Source organism: Leuresthes tenuis, unplaced genomic scaffold (genome assembly GCF_036924035.1).
Source record: "Leuresthes tenuis unplaced genomic scaffold, fLeuTen1.0.hap1 SCAF_16, whole genome shotgun sequence".
Classification (NCBI taxonomy): domain Eukaryota; kingdom Metazoa; phylum Chordata; class Actinopteri; order Atheriniformes; family Atherinopsidae; genus Leuresthes; species Leuresthes tenuis.
The window spans coordinates 2,410,164-2,428,239 of NW_027325370.1; the positions used below are offsets into that span (position 1 = coordinate 2,410,164).

Genomic DNA, 18,076 nt, shown 5'->3' on the forward strand with positions numbered 1-18,076 from the left:
GGATGTTGATCCACCTGTAGGGGGCGGGGCCTCTGTATCTGCAGGCTGGAAGGATGTTGATCCACCTGCAGGGGGCGGAGCCTCTGTATCTGCAGGCTGGAAGGATGTTGATTCACCTGTAGGGGGCGGAGCCTCTGTATCTGCAGGCTGGAAGGATGTTGATCCACCTGCAGGGGGCGGGGCCTCTGTATCTGCAGGCTGAAGGATGTTGATCCACCTGTAGGGGGCGGGGCCTCTGTATCTGCAGGCTGGAAGGATGTTGATCCACCTGCAGGGGGCGGAGCCTCTGTATCTGCAGGCTGGAAGGATGTTGATCCACCTGCAGGGGGCAGGGCCTCTATCTGCAGGCTGGAAGGATGTTGATCCACCTGTAGGGGGCGGGGCCTCTGTATCTGCAGGCTGGAAGGATGTTGATCCACCTGTAGGGGGCGGGGCCTCTGTATCTGCAGGCTGGAAGGATGTTGATCCACCTGTAGGGGGCGGGGCCTCTGTATCTGCAGGCTGGAAAGATGTTGATCCACCTGTAGGGGGCGGGGCCTCTGTATCTGCAGGCTGGAAGGATGTTGATCCACCTGTAGGGGGCGGGGCCTCTGTATCTGCAGGCTGGAAGGATGTTGATCCACCTGTAGGGGGCGGGGCCTCTGTATCTGCAGGCTGGAAGGATGTTGATCCACCTGCAGGGGGCGGAGCCTCTGTATCTGCAGGCTGGAAGGATGTTTATCCACCTGTAGGGGGCGAAGCCTCTGTATCTGCAGGCTGGAAGGATGTTGATCCACCTGCAGGGGGCGGGGCCTCTGTATCTGCAGGCTGGAAGGATGTTGATCCACCTGCAGGGGGCGGGGCCTCTGTATCTGCAGGCTGGAAGGATGTTGATCCACCTGTAGGGGGCGGGGCCTCTGTATCTGCAGGCTGGAAGGATGTTGATCCACCTGTAGGGGGCGGAGCCTCTGTATCTGCAGGCTGGAAGGATGTTGATCCACCTGTAGGGGGTGGAGCCTCTGTATCTGCAGGCTGGAAGGATGTTGATCCACCTGCAGGGGGCGGGGCCTCTGTATCTGCAGGCTGGAAGGATGTTGATCCACCTGCAGGGGGCGGGGCCTCTGTATCTGCAGGCTGAAGGATGTTGGTCCACCTGTAGGGGGCGGGGCCTCTGTATCTGCAGGCTGGAAGGATGTTGATCCACCTGTAGGGGGCGGGGCCTCTGTATCTGCAGGCTGGAAGGATGTTGATCCACCTGCAGGGGGCGGGGCCTCTGTATCTGCAGGCTGTAAGGATGTTGATCCACCTGCAGGTCTTAAATGCTCTGAAAACCTCCAACTTTCCTCTTAAATTGAATGAATAAAGGTCTTGTTTTTATTTTGAGCCATGAACAAACATTATTAAAGCTGCTGGGATGTAGAAATAATAAACTGACAACATTTGCATCACTTGTTTTAACTTTGGTTAACTGGTCAGTTTCTGCTCTTTATAGTAAATTGTTAAACTGGTTATTATCAGTTATGAGGTTAATTTGTGGGCTGTTCAGAGTTTTTCTTCATTGTTTTATAGGCACATGAATATCTGATGTTTTAGTTCCAGATTGTGAGCTTTAACAAACCTGCTGCTTGTGTTATTCAGCTGAAAGAGTCACAACTCAAGCTCTGTTCTGGTCAAAAAGACTAAATTATAATATTCTCATGCCTTTTTTTATACGGACAGTTTTCTGTTGAAGGTCCAAATGAATCTGACCTGATTAAAGTTAAAAACAAGCTCAAACACGGTGGCTTCCTTCACTGCTCTCCATAAAACTAACCCCCTTTTAAATGCCTGATTTGAGATCCTCCTGAGATATTATTCCAAGTGAACTGGTTTCCCTCCTGCTGATGGATAGAAAATGGACAGAAAGTGACACTTGAGCCAAAATCAGTTGGATGTTTCACCTCCAACGGCCTCATGTCTGAACCTCTGTAGAATATTCAAGGGAAAGCTCCTCTCTGTTCAATCTGCTTTATTTAGTTACAAACCGTGTTTACATTCTAAATAAATCAGAACAACATCCAGTTAGTACAAACCTGTGGAACAGAACAGCTACCAACGCCTCAGTACAAATAACCAAAGTAACAGCAGTAATAAATATTAACAGCAGCATCACGGTAACAATATGTAGAATTAAAGAAGTGAACGTTTGCCTCGTGTTTTCTGACTTTAGGAGTCGGTTAGTTTGTAGGTTAATCGTGTTTTTTCTGAGCTCATGGACTAACCTGCAGGGTTAATTTCCTCCAGCAGGGGGCAGCAGCACACAGGTGAAAACTGGCTGCTGCACTTTATCAAACATCCTGTTTTTCCAGCGATTGTCCCGATTCAGTCCCACAAGGTTTGGGTCCGATTAGGAGAGAAAGTTTTATATTACGACATTAAGTGATTCCTCAGTTTCCTAAGAAAGGAAAAGAGTCCCGAATTTTACAGTTTTCATCGTGAGGTCAATTTTAAACACAAAACCAATAAAATAAAACATCTTTGATGTATTGTTACTCAGAGTCAGTATATATATATATATATATATATATATATATATATATATATATATATATATATATATATATATATATATATATATATATATATAGTATATGTGATGGAGAAGGGCTTTGAGCTATATATATGTATATATATCTCAAAGCCCTTCTCCATCCCCTCGATAATCTGACCCAAACTGTGAGGACCTTTCTTCAGGACTTTATGGAAACTGTAAGAATATATCAGAGACATCAGGTTCCCAGCAGCTGTGAGTCCAGAGGAACAAACTCTGAGCTTCAGCTCTGTGTCACCACATGTGGGAGCTGACAGAGAGGCAGGTTTACAACAGGTCACCACACTAAACCACAGCACAGTTTACATGCCGCGACCCAACAAGGAGCATGCTGTCGACCGGCTAACAAACGGAGAGCTTCAAAGGAAAAAAACCGTCACCCAGGGCAACAGACGGGGCATCAGGATGGGACTCGTTTCAGGATCTTCATCATAGGAAGAGATCGGAGAATAAAACCAGGACTGAAAAATATTTAAACAATTTCTGATACAATGAAAGGTCTGAATTAGCATCAGATTAACAGCATCAAATTACACATGAAGTCTTGTTTTAGGATGTGTTTTTGGGACTGAGTTCATTATCTTGGCTTTTTCTGACTCTGAGGTGAAATTAAGTGCCAACATCTGCCTCTCATCTGTTGCTACATCCAAGTCAGACTTCTGCTTCCTTCTTCTGGAGGAAAAAACGAGGATAAATCCACAAAGTGTTTGTTTTAGGCAGAGGTGGAAAGTTAAACTCAGCGCTAAGAGTCAGGGCTTCATTCACCTTTTTTAAAGAGATGCTTTCTGTGCCTCTTCTTTAATAAAGATCTGTGCTTGTTTGTCTGAAAATAATCACGGCCCATCCGCTTTATTGTCTCACATGTAGTAATTCAGCTGATTTATTGATAGATTTTATCAACACAAGTGGGAATATCTTAATCCCAGAAGAGTTGGAGGACTCATTAGGAGCCTGACTCAGATCTAAAGCAGATTAGAGGAAGTTTCTGACAGCTGGATGCTCAAAACTGTTAATGTTTAATGATTTTTATCCATATTTTGATGCCATTTTCTGTTGTTAAATCAGGCCTAACATCGAACTGTGGTCACTTATAAATCAGCACCAGCAACTGATAACATTTGGATCAAGTACATCTGCTTTTGTGGTGAAATAGTCCCTTAAATGTGTCATTTAAAAGGTCAGAAACAGGTTTATTCCATATTAATAACCACCAACAGTCATAAAATAATGAGGATAATACCAGCAATATAAAAACAAGGGGATCAAGATCACAATAAAGGAAGAGAAAGTTAAAAATCTGCAGAAGGGGTCACCACCACTGCCTATAAATATGAACCAACCAAACTCCGTGTACAGTTACAGCTAAAAGTGTCACCATGGCAACAGCATGGCTCCGTGGAGGCGTGAGTAAAAATACAAAACCGACATCAGCGTCTAAAGAAGTACCAGAAGATTAAACGTTTATGACACCACTCAGATCTAAACCCTAAACTTGCGTGGGGGCGGGGCTTCAGGCGACCTTTAACTCTACGGGACGTTTCGGCTCTTTAGGAAGAAAGTTGACGGCTAAAACTGCTCGGCGGAAACATCCGATGAAAAGATGAGAAACCTTCGAGTGTGGCGACAGAAAGCAGCGCGGGGAGTCCTACGCCGTCATCTCGATGGTGTGCACGGCGGCGTGCTCGGTGCAGCTGGCGCCCTCTGTGTGTGTGGTGGTGGTACTGCGGCTCCGGACGCCGTCGCTGGAGCCCACGCTGGAGGCCGAGTGAGTCCTGGAGCGAACCAGCCGGGTCATTCCCGCCGTGGGCACTGCAGGGTGACAGGTGACACGTCAGAGCGGAACCGGGCCGTATGACGGCAGAGCAGCGTGCACCGATTTGAATCGTGCACGCCGATGAGCGGCTGGATTCAAATCGGATGAGAGGGTTTCAACTGAAGCTCCAAACATTTTCTGTTTGAGTCACAGTTTGAGCGTCTTCTGAGGACGAACAAATCCAGCAAAATGTGAATCTGTGGCATCAAATCAGAACCGGGTTGATTTCGGGTTCTTTCAGAAACACGAGGCGCACAGTGCAGACGGAACAGAACCTTCAGAACTCCAGAGGTTCTGCTTCAGAACTCCAGAGGTTCTGCTTCAGTCTCCACTGTACAAGGACATGGAGGGCAAAGTTCACAGCAGTTTCACCTCATTTCTGTGCAACATTCACAGTTTGTAAAGTACGGGTTTGTGGTCTCAGAACCGGTTTGTTCTGGAAACTCAAAGCGTTTACTGTTGAGAGTGAAAAGGGAAGTTATTTAGAATGAAAAAGCTTCATAAAGCTGAGTTATAAAGTGAATAAAGGAGTGTTGGTTACTTCCTCAGTGATTTAGACTCCTTTCAAACTGCTCTTAAATCACTTTCCTCCACAGCTTCTGAGTGGACAGGATGAGACCTAAGGTCTCACTTCTGAATCCTTTATGTGTTTGCATCTGTTACACGCTGTCAGTGACGTTTGCTTCTTACTAAACGCTGCAACTCTATATGATCCATTTTAATTTGCAGAACAAATGTGGGCTGAGATACACGGTGAATCGTTCCTGATTCACTCTGCTAATGCTGCTCTTCTGCTGGCTTTCAGTTCATAAGAACATGGAAAATGACTTATATCCTAAAGTAGACACGAACAGGTTCAAACAGGCATGCAGGACAGCCTGCTGGTCACTTTGCTGCAGAAGAAGAAGAAGAACCTCATCGTGTTCAGGTGACAAACAACATGCAGACACGATAACGGAATAAAGGTGGAGATGGAGTAAAGCAAGGAGGAGAGGGGCTCAGATGATACCTGATTGGCTGCTCAGATGGTTTAATACAACATGAGGGACTGGAGGGAACAACAGAAGAAGAAGGAGAAAACGGGAGCAGGAAGAAGGGAGGACAGGTTGAGAAACACAGAACAAAAACCCAGAGGTGTGCTGAGGGCATCCTGAGGCAGGTCATGCTGTGTAGTGTAAGAAACTGCAGACTCATACTTACAGTTACACAACAACTAGAGCGCAGAGCTACGAACAGACGTACAGACACATGGAAGTAAACAAGCTGCATGTTACGGGTTCACCTTTAAACCTTTTCTGGCTAAAGTCAGGGACAGTTATTACATAAAAAGCACAACGTTAGCCTCAGACCTGCTGAGACTCAGAGTCAGTTAACATCCTAACCCTTTTCCTGTTGTTTTTATGTGGATAAAATGACAAAAAAACATGAAAAAGATCCTAACTTTGAATAGTTTTGTTCCTAGTTGTGTTCGTGAGGTCAGAAAAGGATCAAAAAAAGAAAAGAAAACCAGGTGGAAATGTGTTTAAAATCCAATCTTCACTGCAAACTGTGGGATCCAAAGCACCACCATGCAGTGATGTCATCAGTGATGTCATCAGTGATGTCACTTGTTAATTAGGCAATTAAATGTAGTACCTTCATAAACTATAGAAGCTCCAGGTCTGTAGTTTTCATTTCTTTTTCTATTACCGACTCTGACCATCTTTAACATTTGAACTTTACGAAGGCAAAGCAACAACTTTAGTCTTTAAATTCTTATTGGCTAAAACTGGACAGAAAGTTACACTAAAAGTGATCAAATGGATGAAAATGAGTTATTTCACAGGTCAGAACATGAAAGAAACTAAGTTTCTGAAAACCAAACGAGTGAGAACTGCATTTAGATGTAGAAGATGACAGGAGATACTCACTGTAGCCCATCCCCTGGACAAAGTACTTGAAAGCCTCTGCAAGTTTTCCAGGCTAAAGAGAGAGTTCATATGAGTTACACTCAGAAAGTGACTTAAAAACGTCTGATAGGCATATTTCAGGATTCATAACTCTTTCAAACATAAGCAGGAGAAGAACCGTCTATTTTAAGCCCTCACCTGAACCACCTGAGGAAGCCCTCCACAGTCTGCCATCTAGAGGAGAGAGAAAGAATAACACTGTAAAGCTGCACAATACAGCCACAAACCAAGTTCGTCATGACTAAAGGTACCACTAAAGGAAAGGTACGACCGCCAGTAGGGGGTGAGACCCGCTGATACTACCTGGGATAAGATTAAAGTGTCTGCTAAATGAAAGCAGAATTAAAAATATACATAAACATCTTCTCGGAGTGACTGAGCTGGACGTCACAGAAGGACCTCAACTGGAACCCAAATAAGAACATCTGCTGCTCAGCTGGTTTCACTCAGTTAAAATGGGAACTCTGGTGTTTTTAAACCTTATTTCTGGCATGAAATACGTTCATCTACTCACCGAGAACAGTTTGGTGAAAGTCGGCGTCCTTCGGAAGATATTTAGATAACTGGAGATCCATATAACGGAGTGAACGGGGCTTAGAGGATGCAGCCTCTAAATAAGGCATTATCTGTCTTTATTTCACCAATACTTTAAGAAGAATGAATGAATGAACGTGTGCTATAGCTCTGTTAGCTCATAGCTGCTGTGTTGTTGTTATTGGCGGCTATCGGGGGGGCTTATAGACGTCCATCTTACTCAAAGTCGTCGTTCACGTTGTCAAAATCTGATAAATATCCTGCCATGTTGCACAAAACTATCAGCAGCAAACTCTGTGTGAAGTTAGCCGACTGTCACAGAGCACGGAGTGAATAAACTGTGCTGCAGGGGGGCGTGTGGATGAAGTGGTCCCAGTAGAGTGCCTGTGTAGAAATCCCTCCGTTAGCTCTCCTGTAGCTGCAAGTAGCCACATAACAGCAGCTATGAGCTAACAGAGCTATAGCACACGTTCATTCATTCATTCTTCTTAAAGTATTGGTGAAATAAAGACAGATAATGCCTTATTTAGAGGCTGCATCCTCTAAGCCCCGTTCACTCCGTTATATGGATCTCCAGTTATCTAAATATCTTCTGAAGGACGCCGACTTTCACCAAACTGTTCTCAGTGAGAAGATGAACGTATTTCATGCCAGAAATAAGGTTTAAAAATACCGGAGTTCCCCTTTAAGGTCTGTTCTGGTCATTTATATAAGGAGACCAACTATTGACTGCATACGTATTTTAAGTGATTTATCACAAACTACTGATAATTTACAGCATGTGAGACACATTCATCGTCCAGCTTTTAGTTCATATTTTTGTCATCTCATGATTTTTATGATTATTTTTAATCCATTTGTAATATTTAACATTTTTACAGATTTAATCCTTTTTTTTTAAAATCTCATTTTGATTTTCACTCTTTTCTTACAATGTGCCACTTTTACTGATAAATTCCTTTATCTATTTTCTTTAGATTCTATGTTTCCATCAGCTTCTAAAAAAATATGTAAATAAAAACTAGTTAACTGGACAATAAAACTGACAGAAGTACAACTAAATGCTGAAGGATGAAGTTTATCTGGATGTGGCACAGACGGCTACCTTGAGCAGGGTGGTCTTGGTGGGATTCAGTCTGGAGTTGCACTCCACCTGCAGAGCAGCACACATACTGTCATTACCACAGTGTGACGTCACAGACTGTCTGTTGCCGTGGGAACAAAGCAGAACCTCACCACAGCGTCAACAGCAGGCGACGTGTCTCCGACCACCAGCAGAGCGGGACACCTGACAAACACCAAGGCAGAATCAGAGCCAGTGACAGAGGACGAGTCGTGTGACAGTCTGACGGCGCCGAGGACACAAGAGGCGGTACCTGAGGGTGTTGACTGTGTTTTCATTCAGACCGGGGACGGGCCGCTCCATCTGCAGCTCGGCGCGACTGGCACACACAGTGGAAAGGCACGTGTCAGCGCAGCACACCTGACTCACTGTCATCAGCTCTTACGCCACAGTTAGCAGAGTCTCACCTGTCGTAACTGTTGAAGAACATGGCCAGGTTATCCTGCGGTATATCCTGAGAGACGTGGAGTCTGTAAGTCTGGATGATCTCCTTGTTCTCCGTCAACTCATCCTAGTGGCACAGGCAGCACAAAGTGACAGTGGATGTCAAACAGATACGAAGCTCTGGTTCCGGTAAAAGGTGTGAATAATGGTCTCTGCCGCCCTTACAGTGCTGAAGTGGTGCCCCATGATGACGTCCACCAGGTTACTCGTCCAGCCGCTCAGCTGCATGGACCAACATCTGCTTTTAATATGACATCTCAACATGAACTCATCAATCAATAGGTTCTTTTTTTAAAGGTATTTTGGGCACTAGTGGCCCTTACTCGAAAGTAGGGGGACAAGAGAGGGGAAGACATGCAGCAAAGGGCCTCAGACTGGGTTTCGAACCCGGGTCGGCTGCATGGAGGAACTACAGCCTGACCGGGGGCTCACAACCCGCCGCTTGTACTGCTTCTGCCGCCGGAAGAGGCCAAAGGGGCGGGGCTTATATGTATAGCAACTAGCATATATATATATATATATATATAATAATCCCTCTTTCACCATGGATCGTACTCTGGGCAGCCTTCTTTGTGTTTGCACTCTGACGTTTTCCGCTTTTTTCCACCTTTTTTTTTCGCCTTTTTTCCGTCTTCGGAATCCAGATCGGCCCTAATTGGCTGTCATCGCGTCGCATCACTGCTCATTTGCATAAAGTTGAAAACCAAAACCAAACCAAACACACGCTTCTACTTCTTCTGCCGCCGGAAGCGGCCAAAGGGGCGGGGCTTATATGTATAGCAACTAGCATATATATATATATATATATATATAATAATCCCTCTTTCACCATGGATCGTACTCTTGGCAGCCTTCTTTGTGTTTGCGCTCTGCCGTTTTCCGCTTTTTTCCACCTTCGGAATCCAGATCGGCCCTAATTGGCTGTCGTTGCGTAGCGTCACTGCTCATTTGCATAAAGTTGAGCCTTTCTCAACTGTTGAAGCTCACGAAGCTCACAACGCGCCGCTCATCGACGCCAGCTTACATTGAAAATGAACGGCCGCTCACGATGCTTTTGGTGTGATCCCCGGTAAGAACACGGGACGTCTGCTCAACCTCCTTTACAGTTTAAAGAGGATTTCAGCAGCTGGAACAGCTCATAAACAGGCAGACAGCTGACATGAAACTCCTTTAAGTCTTCATCTTTTATTTCCCTGCGATCACTGCTCACATTTAACACTTTTTGTTTCACTCGTGACTTTAAATGAGGCCATAATGGCAGCTGAATCCAACATGACTCCAGTCATTGCTCACATATAAATGCATGTTAAAATGATCGTGTGTGTGTTACCTTGGAGGCCGCCCAGTCCACCCAGCCCTTGGCACACGGGTCGATGTTGATCAGAACTAAACCTTCCACCAAACTGGGCTCATTCAGCTGAAACAACACCAATTATCAGTGAACTGCAGGGAACATTTGATTGTTTTTAAACCAGTGACGTACGTCTACTCACAGCCAGTTTGGTGAGAATGCAGGCTCCAGCCCCAACTCCGATGCCGATCACACTCTTCACCCTGACGACGCACAAAAACACACATCAGAGCGGGCTCACGGCCAACAATCATTCACTTCAACAGCAAAGAAGGAGGAAGACTGACTGAAGCTGCGTCAGGACAGATGGGAGCATCTCAGCCAGTTCGTCCATGGTGGGATACTGGTACCTGCACACAGACCATCAGAGAGCCTCATTCACTGGAGCAGCTTATGGTTACACCCAAACCCAAGGACTCGTCTTATTCTGTGTGTTCGTGCATGAAGACGTCATGGTGCTGAATAAACGCACTTATTGACAAACAGTTTACTTTCAACCGCTGTTACTAACATTTTCTTCATCTTTTTAACTTTAAGACATGATGTCAGAGGCACACAGAAGCTTCTGAAAGTTCACAGATCCACGCTGAAGAACAACAACAGGCCAGAACCTGGGGAGGAGGTGTTGGGGGTGTGTGTGTGTGATACCCTGCAGGGAATATGGGAGCGTTCTCCTGCTGCCCGGGAGCATCGACGTGGACAACGGAGAAGTGCTGTGTCACTTCCTGCATGTCCTCGTAGTTAAACAGGCTGTTGAAACAAGACTTATCTGCACACACAAATGAATAAAATCCCACAGTAAGTTTCTCTTCTTCATGTTTCTGTTTGACCTGGATGATGATGACAGAATATGTGTTTACTGACGGTTGAGTCCGATGTCATGGTAGGTGAGGATTGTGGGCCGGTTGCCTTTAGCAACCCCCCTCATGGTGACGTGCAGCACGCCGTGGGCCGTCTCCACATCGTGCTCCTGAACAACAAGCACAGCAGGAGCCTCAGGTAACAGATTCAACTTAATCAGCAGTTAAAGAAACACCGAGTGAGGGGTTTGTCCAACCCCAGCTTTCATTTTGAAACATCCGAATATCAAAAAACAAGTAAAACAAAACATGTATTTGGTCATAAATCCAAGCTTTCAAATCAACTGTGGTGAAAAAACAGTGGTCTGTGGCTCACTGACAGATGAACAACTTCATATATTCAGAAGCTGAGCTGTTATCTGATTAATGGACCGGAGATGGAAACATTCTCTGGCTCAATCACACATACATTATCTTCCATTTACTGCTTGTATGTGTTGGTTGTTTACACTGCACAGCTGTACAGAACCAGAATGTCTCCCCAAGCATTTAAATCTAAGTGTCCCTGACATTTATGAGCATATTATTTAAAAAAAAGACTAATGGAAACGCATTCGCCTCTGTTACAGGAAGGAAGACAGAACCTAAATGTAACATTAAGGTTGAAGGAAAAAGTTTAGGAGAATAAAACTGGGTAACACTAAAAAGGGGAAGCTGCTTAATAAGTTGTTGTTTTGTCCAAAATAAATCTCACACCAAGGCCGGAGTGAACAGAAAAACAACACACCAGGTGGTGCAGCCAGTTCAAACTGACCTAAACCCCTGAGGTGTGGTTCAGACTCTGAAGGGCTGCAGGGAGCCACAGTGATAGATGTCAGGTAATCAGCTGAAACAGCTCTGTGTCGTTAAAATGAAAGAGGAAGGAATCAGGCATCAAATCATCTGACTCCACAGGTCTGTGATGAGGTCAGTCTGGGATAATGTGAAAAGACACATTCAGGCTAAATCCACAGAAGAACAGCAGGTACTCCAACATGCTCCAGAAACCGACCTGCCAGATGCTTTTAGAAAGGAGGAGGAGACTGGACGTAGATACTTTTAAAAGCGCTGCACTTTGTAAGACATTAACTGCTAGATTTAAGTTTATGGCATGCAACACGTAGCCTGAGCAATGACTGATATCACAGCATAGAAAGCAGCCGACTTCCTTCCAGCTAACAGGATGTAGGACAGAGCTGAGCAGGCTACGTTTAGCGTTGACTAAAAGCTGGACTCCTTTAAGCTAGCAGCTTGTGAAGCGTGACTTAGGAGGGTTAATGAACAGCTAACTGGCTAACTCACCACCCCAACTCCTAAAGAACAGGAGATCTGGTGCAAATCCAGAATGTCACTCATCCTGAGAGGACGGGAGGAAGGCAGGGAGGAGTTTAAGAGAGTTTCAGTAGCAGATGGTGTCACACACAAGAGAAACAGGCTTAGAAAGAAGCCAGGAGAAACAGAAGTTTGGTGTGCTGTTGTCCGCTAGCCTTCCTTCCGCCAAGGGAAGAGAGACACAGACAGTGCAGGTGGTGTGATTGGATCAAGAGGAATAATCTGTAAAGTCATTGGCTGAGAGAGGTGGAAAGTCTTAATGTCTTAACTACTTCTTACATTCTGTCACTCAGGCTTAATTTTACTTCCTCCTGCGTTCCTTCATCTCTTACTTTATTCTTCCTCTCACCAACGCATCCAATTCAACGGAGAAATCAAATCTAACAGCAAATATTCCAAAATTATCCCGGACATGAAGACAAAAGAAGGCAAGGATTCAGTGTTTGGAGCGTCAGTCTGATGATGATGATCCAGCTTCATGCTGGACGACTGAACTTTTCCTTAAAACCACTGAACTTACCTGACAGTCAAAGTCCTGGAGGTTTCTGCCATTCTGAAGAAACACATAAGAACTGCTGTTATTAACTGTAACTGTACATCGCTGTAAAACTGTGCTGTGAATGTAGGTCATGACCTGGGTCAAGCCCCGCCCCCTCACCTGTCCTGTGAGCAGGGGTTTGATCTCAGTGAGCTGGACGTCATGAAGCTCCTCCATAATCGGACCGTTTTACCACCGACCAGCCTGAGAAAAGACAGGATACAGTTTGGGTTAAGGCAAACGCACCGGCTGTCACTGTTAAAGCATCAAAAGGCCCCGCTGTAAGAAGGAAAAAGGTCAAAACCAGCTGACATTATTCACACCGAGTACCGAGGCAAATTAATTCAAGATTTAAGAAGTAAACAGCACCATAAAGAATAGAATAAAGGCACCACTTCCATAGATGTGACACATTGTTCAGGCTGTTGCTCACAGCTGGTATTAAGGTGCACCTTCTGTGCAAAAATAGCTAATATTCACTAACAATACGGATAATAACTGGATGGTCGCTTAAATATTGTCCGGAGGCGTGATGAGAGTTGGGGTTTACATCATGGGCCGCTGTGGAAGCAAAGGATTTGAAGAAGTGAGTGCTGAACTCAGTCATTTCAGCCTCTGAAGGAATCACAGCCGAGGAAGAACACCTGAAGAAGAACACCAGAGGAAGAACACCTGAAGAAGAACACCCGAGGAAGAACAGCCGAGGAAGAACACCCGAGGAAGAACACCCGAGGAAGAACACCCGAAGAAGAACAGCCGAGGAAGAACAGCCGAGGAAGAACAGCCGAGGAAGAACACCCGAGGAAGAACACCCGAGGAAGAACACCCGAAGAAGAACAGCCGAGGAAGAACACCCGAAGAAGAACAGCCGAGGAAGAACAGCCGAGGAAGAACACCAGAGGAAGAACAGCCGAGGAAGAACAGCCGAGGAAGAACAGCCGAGGAAGAACACCCGAGGAAGAACACCCGAGGAAGAACACCCGAAGAAGAACACCCAAGGAAGAACACCTGAGGAAGAACACCCAAGGAAGAACACCCGAGGAAGAACACCAGAGGAAGAACACCCGAAGAAGAACAGCCGAGGAAGAACACCCGAAGAACAGCCGAGGAAGAACACCCGAGGAAGAACACCCGAGGAAGAACACCCGAAGAAGAACACCCAAGGAAGAACACCTGAGGAAGAACACCCAAGGAAGAACACCCAAGGGAAGAACAGCCGAGGAAGAACACCCGAGGAAGAACAGCCGAGGAAGAACACCCGAGGAAGAACACCCGAAGAAGAACACAGAGGAAGAACAGCCGAGGAAGAACAGCCGAGGAAGAACAGCTTTCTTTGGTAAGCCACCACAGGGATAATGTCTGAAGAACTGCGGGGGTTCTCCCCGGGTGCTCCAACTTCCTCCTTCGGGTTATTTTAGCTTGACCACAGAGGTGTGAATACAGGGAGCTCCTCCTGAAGTCGGCAGGTTTCAGTCTGTCTCAGCCATCTCCATTATGCGGTGCTTCTCTCCTCCACCCGTATGGTTGGAGGTTTTTCAGCTGGTTCCACACTAATTCAGATGCTTTTATTTCGAATGATGGGTGCCACATAAATATAATAGTTATTAACATTAGATCAGCATAAAGGAACTTCATGGACATTATTTTAAACCCATTATGTCAACCTCAGAGATGAGCTTGTAGTTATATTTACAGGCAATAAAAAAAAAAAGATCAAACCTGGTTTTGAACTGAAGGAATACAGGAATTTAAACAAGTTGAAGCCAAATAAAATGGAAGCCTGAATAAATCTGAATAAAAGTACAAAATCTGGTTGAATAAAACCTGTCTCACTCAACCTGTGTGGCAGCTCACACTGTGTTATCCAACTGTGTCGATCTAATGGAAATACTGATCTCTTACTGGCAGGAGGCCATCCAGTTACATGTGTGTGTGTGGGCAGCCAGATTGGGTGCACGGTGTTTCAGCAGAGTGGTTTGGATGGATGTTGAGCTTCCTGTGGGCAACCTGAGTCTGATCTGGCTTTGGTTAGGAACACAAAATGAACGTGAGGCAAAAACTACAAACCGTGATAGGATTCACACTCTAAATATAACAATAATGGTCCCTAATTGGATTGAATTATTCATAAAATGTTCATTTTTTCTCTGTCTCCAGTATATTTAAATAAAGAAGAGACACTCTTCACCTCCACCTACAGAAAACCAGAGGAGCTCATGTTGAGACCAGTCCAGTTATCCAAAATGTGTCTGCTTATTCATGTTTTCATCAAGTTTTTCTGGTGCTTGATGCTAATAAAAACTTGAAGCATTACCATTCAAACTGTCTCAGATGCTTTTCTAAGACAAAAACAGAACATGTCCAATAAAGGACATAAGTGTTGTCTAACGTAGCGATGCACCGGCCACTTTATGAGGTACACCTTACAAGTTGGACCCCTCTTTAAGATGATATTAGCTTTGTGACATGGTGCATTATCCTGCTGGAATGTGGTCATAAAGGGATGGACAGGGTCAGCAACAATACTCAGGTAGGCTGCGGCATTTAAACTATGCTCAATTGGTACAAAGGCGCCTAAAATGTGCCAAGAAAATACGTGTAAGTCATCTCCATTGGCTAAGCTGTTAGCGTTAGCTGCTGCTAAAGGAAGAAATAAATCAGTAAATAAACCAGGAGGAATTGTTTCTCAGATGCTTCCATTTCCCTGCTCTGAAGTTCAGGCTCTGAGAGTTGGAACTGATCCTCTTTGTGGCTCAGTTCCTTCAGTCCAGCGTTGAACTGGACCAAGTTGTTAAAACAGTGGGATGAAAAGTGTTTGCTGCACATTCACAGTCTTTAGCTAACTCTGCTGGAACATTAGCCTCAGATATAGTTTATCCACTGGGCTCTTATATCCTCTGAGGCTGCTGCTGGATGAAAGATGCATGCTCCTCAGTGCAGCTGACAGCAGAACATTTCCACCAGAAGCTGGCTTCATCCAGGGTGGCTGTGGGTGGGCGGGGCTTAGCAGAGGAGGCGGAGCCAACTTAAGGAGTGACGTACTTTAGAAATAAAAATCAGAACGGCTCGTTAAATGAGGAACTTTCAAACAAAAAGGAACTACAAGGGTAGTGTTTTTAGGGAGTTTTACAGTTCAGACACCCTGATATCTGCTCCCAGGAACAGGAAGAAGGGTTTTTTTTTTTTACTCAATACGTCACGTTTAAAATCCAATTAAAAAGGCTGTAAACAACAGTACATCAAAGGACCGATTTAACACTGCACCGGATGTGCGATGCTCCCGGCTCAGCTGTCCACCCACGCGCGCGCACATGCACACACAGAAAGAGGAGAGCAAACGCTCCCTAATTAATGGGTTTGGATGATAATATGACCTCAGCACACACATACTGACACACAGCCCTAGCAACGGACCGTTACTATGAGACACGCGCGCGCGCGCACACACACCTGTAACCAGATATGTCATCGCCATGTACGCGACCGTTATGAGTAGAGGACAGAACCGTTTCCCGAGATAACCCGGTCCAAATACGAGTTACCGTTACACACGACAAATTAGCCTAATAGCTAACTTGACCGTTAGCTTGCAAAGTAGCTAACTAGCCGTTACAAGGTTCGTAACCGCCTCATTGGAAACTGAACCGAACCGAACCAAACCGAATTTAATCCCCGCTGTTCGCTACTCACCGTCAGTCGTTATCTCTGAACCCAACTTAAATGATCCGTTTAATCCAACTAGTTTGCAGGTTTAGAAGGCGACCGTTGGAGCAGAACGCAGTAAACCTGGTCGCGAGGCTCCTTTACCCTCCTACTGAAGGCTGTCAGCAGCACGCGGACAGTCAGGGGCGGAGCTACGTCAGCGTAAACAACAGGTCACGAGGTCAGCCACCGAATCACAACAGTAGTTTGAGTTTTATTGTGTTTACAGACAAAGCATACAAGTTTAATTCAACTTAATACAGTAAATTACAAAATAATTCACCTCCTTTGGTGTTTTTCCTATTTGTTTGTGTTACAACTTGTAATTTAAATACATTTGAGGGGGAATTTTTTGTAAAAAAAAAAAAAATCTACAAAAAATAGTTTTAATTGGTGAGGTGAAATGGAGACGCTATGTTATAAAGCCCCTAAATAGGATGTGGTGCTACCAAATACCTTCAGAAGTAATAATATAAATTAAATAAGTTCCACCTGTGTGCTGCCTTAGTGTCACATGGCCTCTGTGTATATACACCTGTATACAGTACAAATTAGGGTTTGGTTGTAGAAAAAAAAAAAGCATTGTTAAAATCGTCATGATAAAACGGTAAAGAATATATCACCACAACAAACTGCTTTGAGAGGACAGCCCACCAAAAACCCACAGTAAGGAGGGCTTTAATTAGAGAGAGAAAAGTTCATAGAACCACGATAAGCTGTACATCCACAGAGCTGAGCTTTACTGCAGAGTGGGAGAGGAAAAAGCCACAAAAGCTCCCAAAAAGACATGTGGGACACTCACCAAACATCTAGAAGAAGGTTCTCTGGTCAGATGAAACTCTGACTGAACTTTTTGGTCATCGAGGAAATCGCTTTGTCTCGCAATCGCTCCAAGAAACAACATTCTCACATTAAAGCACGGTGGTGGCAGCATCATGATGTGGGGATGTTTTTCAACAGGAAGGGCTGGAAAGCGAGTGATGGATGGTGCTAAATACTTCCAGAGATCAGAGACCCTCAGCATCCTGTCAAAGCCCAGCCCAGAATCCAGCTGAGAATCTTTGGTGTGACCTAAAGGCTGCTGAACACCAGTAGAACTCATTTAAGGAAATGGAGCAGTTTCGCTTTGAAAAATCCCAGTGGCTCATCGAGACAAAGCCCAAGAGACTGATAGCTGTAACTGCTGCTCTACAAAGAACTGACTTTGGGGGATTGATAATTATCCAGAGGCTATTTGCCTCCATAATCATCTCAATCTTTTACCAGAGGCTGCTGAGCTGGGTTTTATATTGGGCAGGTTGAAATAAAGCCACTGCTAAACTCCTCTTTGGTCATTCAGATGTTGGTGCTGTTTGACTTTAGAATTATATTTAGTTGCTTTATAGTATCCATGTTTGGTTTTATCCGGTGTTTGCACGCTTTTATGAGTTCTTTTATGAGTTTTTTTTTGTCTTGGGTGAGCTCAGAAAGACAAATTCCATTAAAACATCGGATTCAGTTGAATTGCATTTAACATGATTCGTATCATTTTCTTGTGAGGATCAGACTGCTTTCCTACCCTGAAAATGTTCCCTTTCATGTGAAACTCTTTCAAGAGTTTTTTAAATTCACAGCGATGCGAAATCACCATAAATCAGACTATAAATCAGCAGATTTTTATTGAACAAACCAGTTAAGATGCAACAGGAATGTCAGACTGTGCACCTGCTGACTTTGGGTTCTGTCTGTTTGCCGCCTTCGTCTCTCAGCTCCTCTGCTGCCGACCTCTGATACAGCAGAAAACATTCTCAGGTTATTGCTCAGTGGACCGCACCGTGTGACACACTTTGAGCCAGCAGGGAATGTACCGGTGAACGCGCAGCGGGACCATCTGCTCGACTGG

At 44.9% G+C, this 18,076-nt stretch overlaps 1 protein-coding gene across 1 annotated transcript; it reads right to left on the reverse strand.

Moving 5' to 3' along the window:
* Nucleotides 1-2,649: 2,649 nt before the first annotated feature.
* LOC140271661 (protein NDRG3-like) lies at nt 2,650-16,331 on the reverse strand. The gene is made up of 16 exons (XM_072366942.1): nt 16,183-16,331; nt 12,613-12,696; nt 12,475-12,507; nt 10,648-10,753; nt 10,432-10,552; nt 10,071-10,133; nt 9,926-9,986; nt 9,763-9,849; nt 8,598-8,654; nt 8,396-8,499; nt 8,242-8,307; nt 8,102-8,153; nt 7,971-8,018; nt 6,470-6,505; nt 6,293-6,344; nt 2,650-4,378 (listed from the first exon to the last, which is right to left on the reverse strand). Exons 2-16 carry the CDS (start codon nt 12,667-12,669, stop codon nt 4,215-4,217), a joined length of 1,107 nt encoding a protein of 368 aa, XP_072223043.1. The 5' UTR covers nt 12,670-12,696; nt 16,183-16,331; the 3' UTR covers nt 2,650-4,214.
* Nucleotides 16,332-18,076: the final 1,745 nt, after the last annotated feature.

Bases quoted from the DNA above. Each gene is read 5' to 3' on its own strand.
- LOC140271661 (XM_072366942.1), bottom strand. From the start codon at position 12,669: ATGGAGGAGCTTCATGACGTCCAGCTCACTGAGATCAAACCCCTGCTC. The intron at 12,508-12,612 runs GTGAGGGGGCGG...GTGTTTCTTCAG, and splicing joins AACCCCTGCTCACAGGACAG to AATGGCAGAAACCTCCAGGA. The intron at 6,506-7,970 runs GTAGCCGTCTGT...TCTCTCCTCTAG, and splicing joins CCAAGACCACCCTGCTCAAG to ATGGCAGACTGTGGAGGGCT.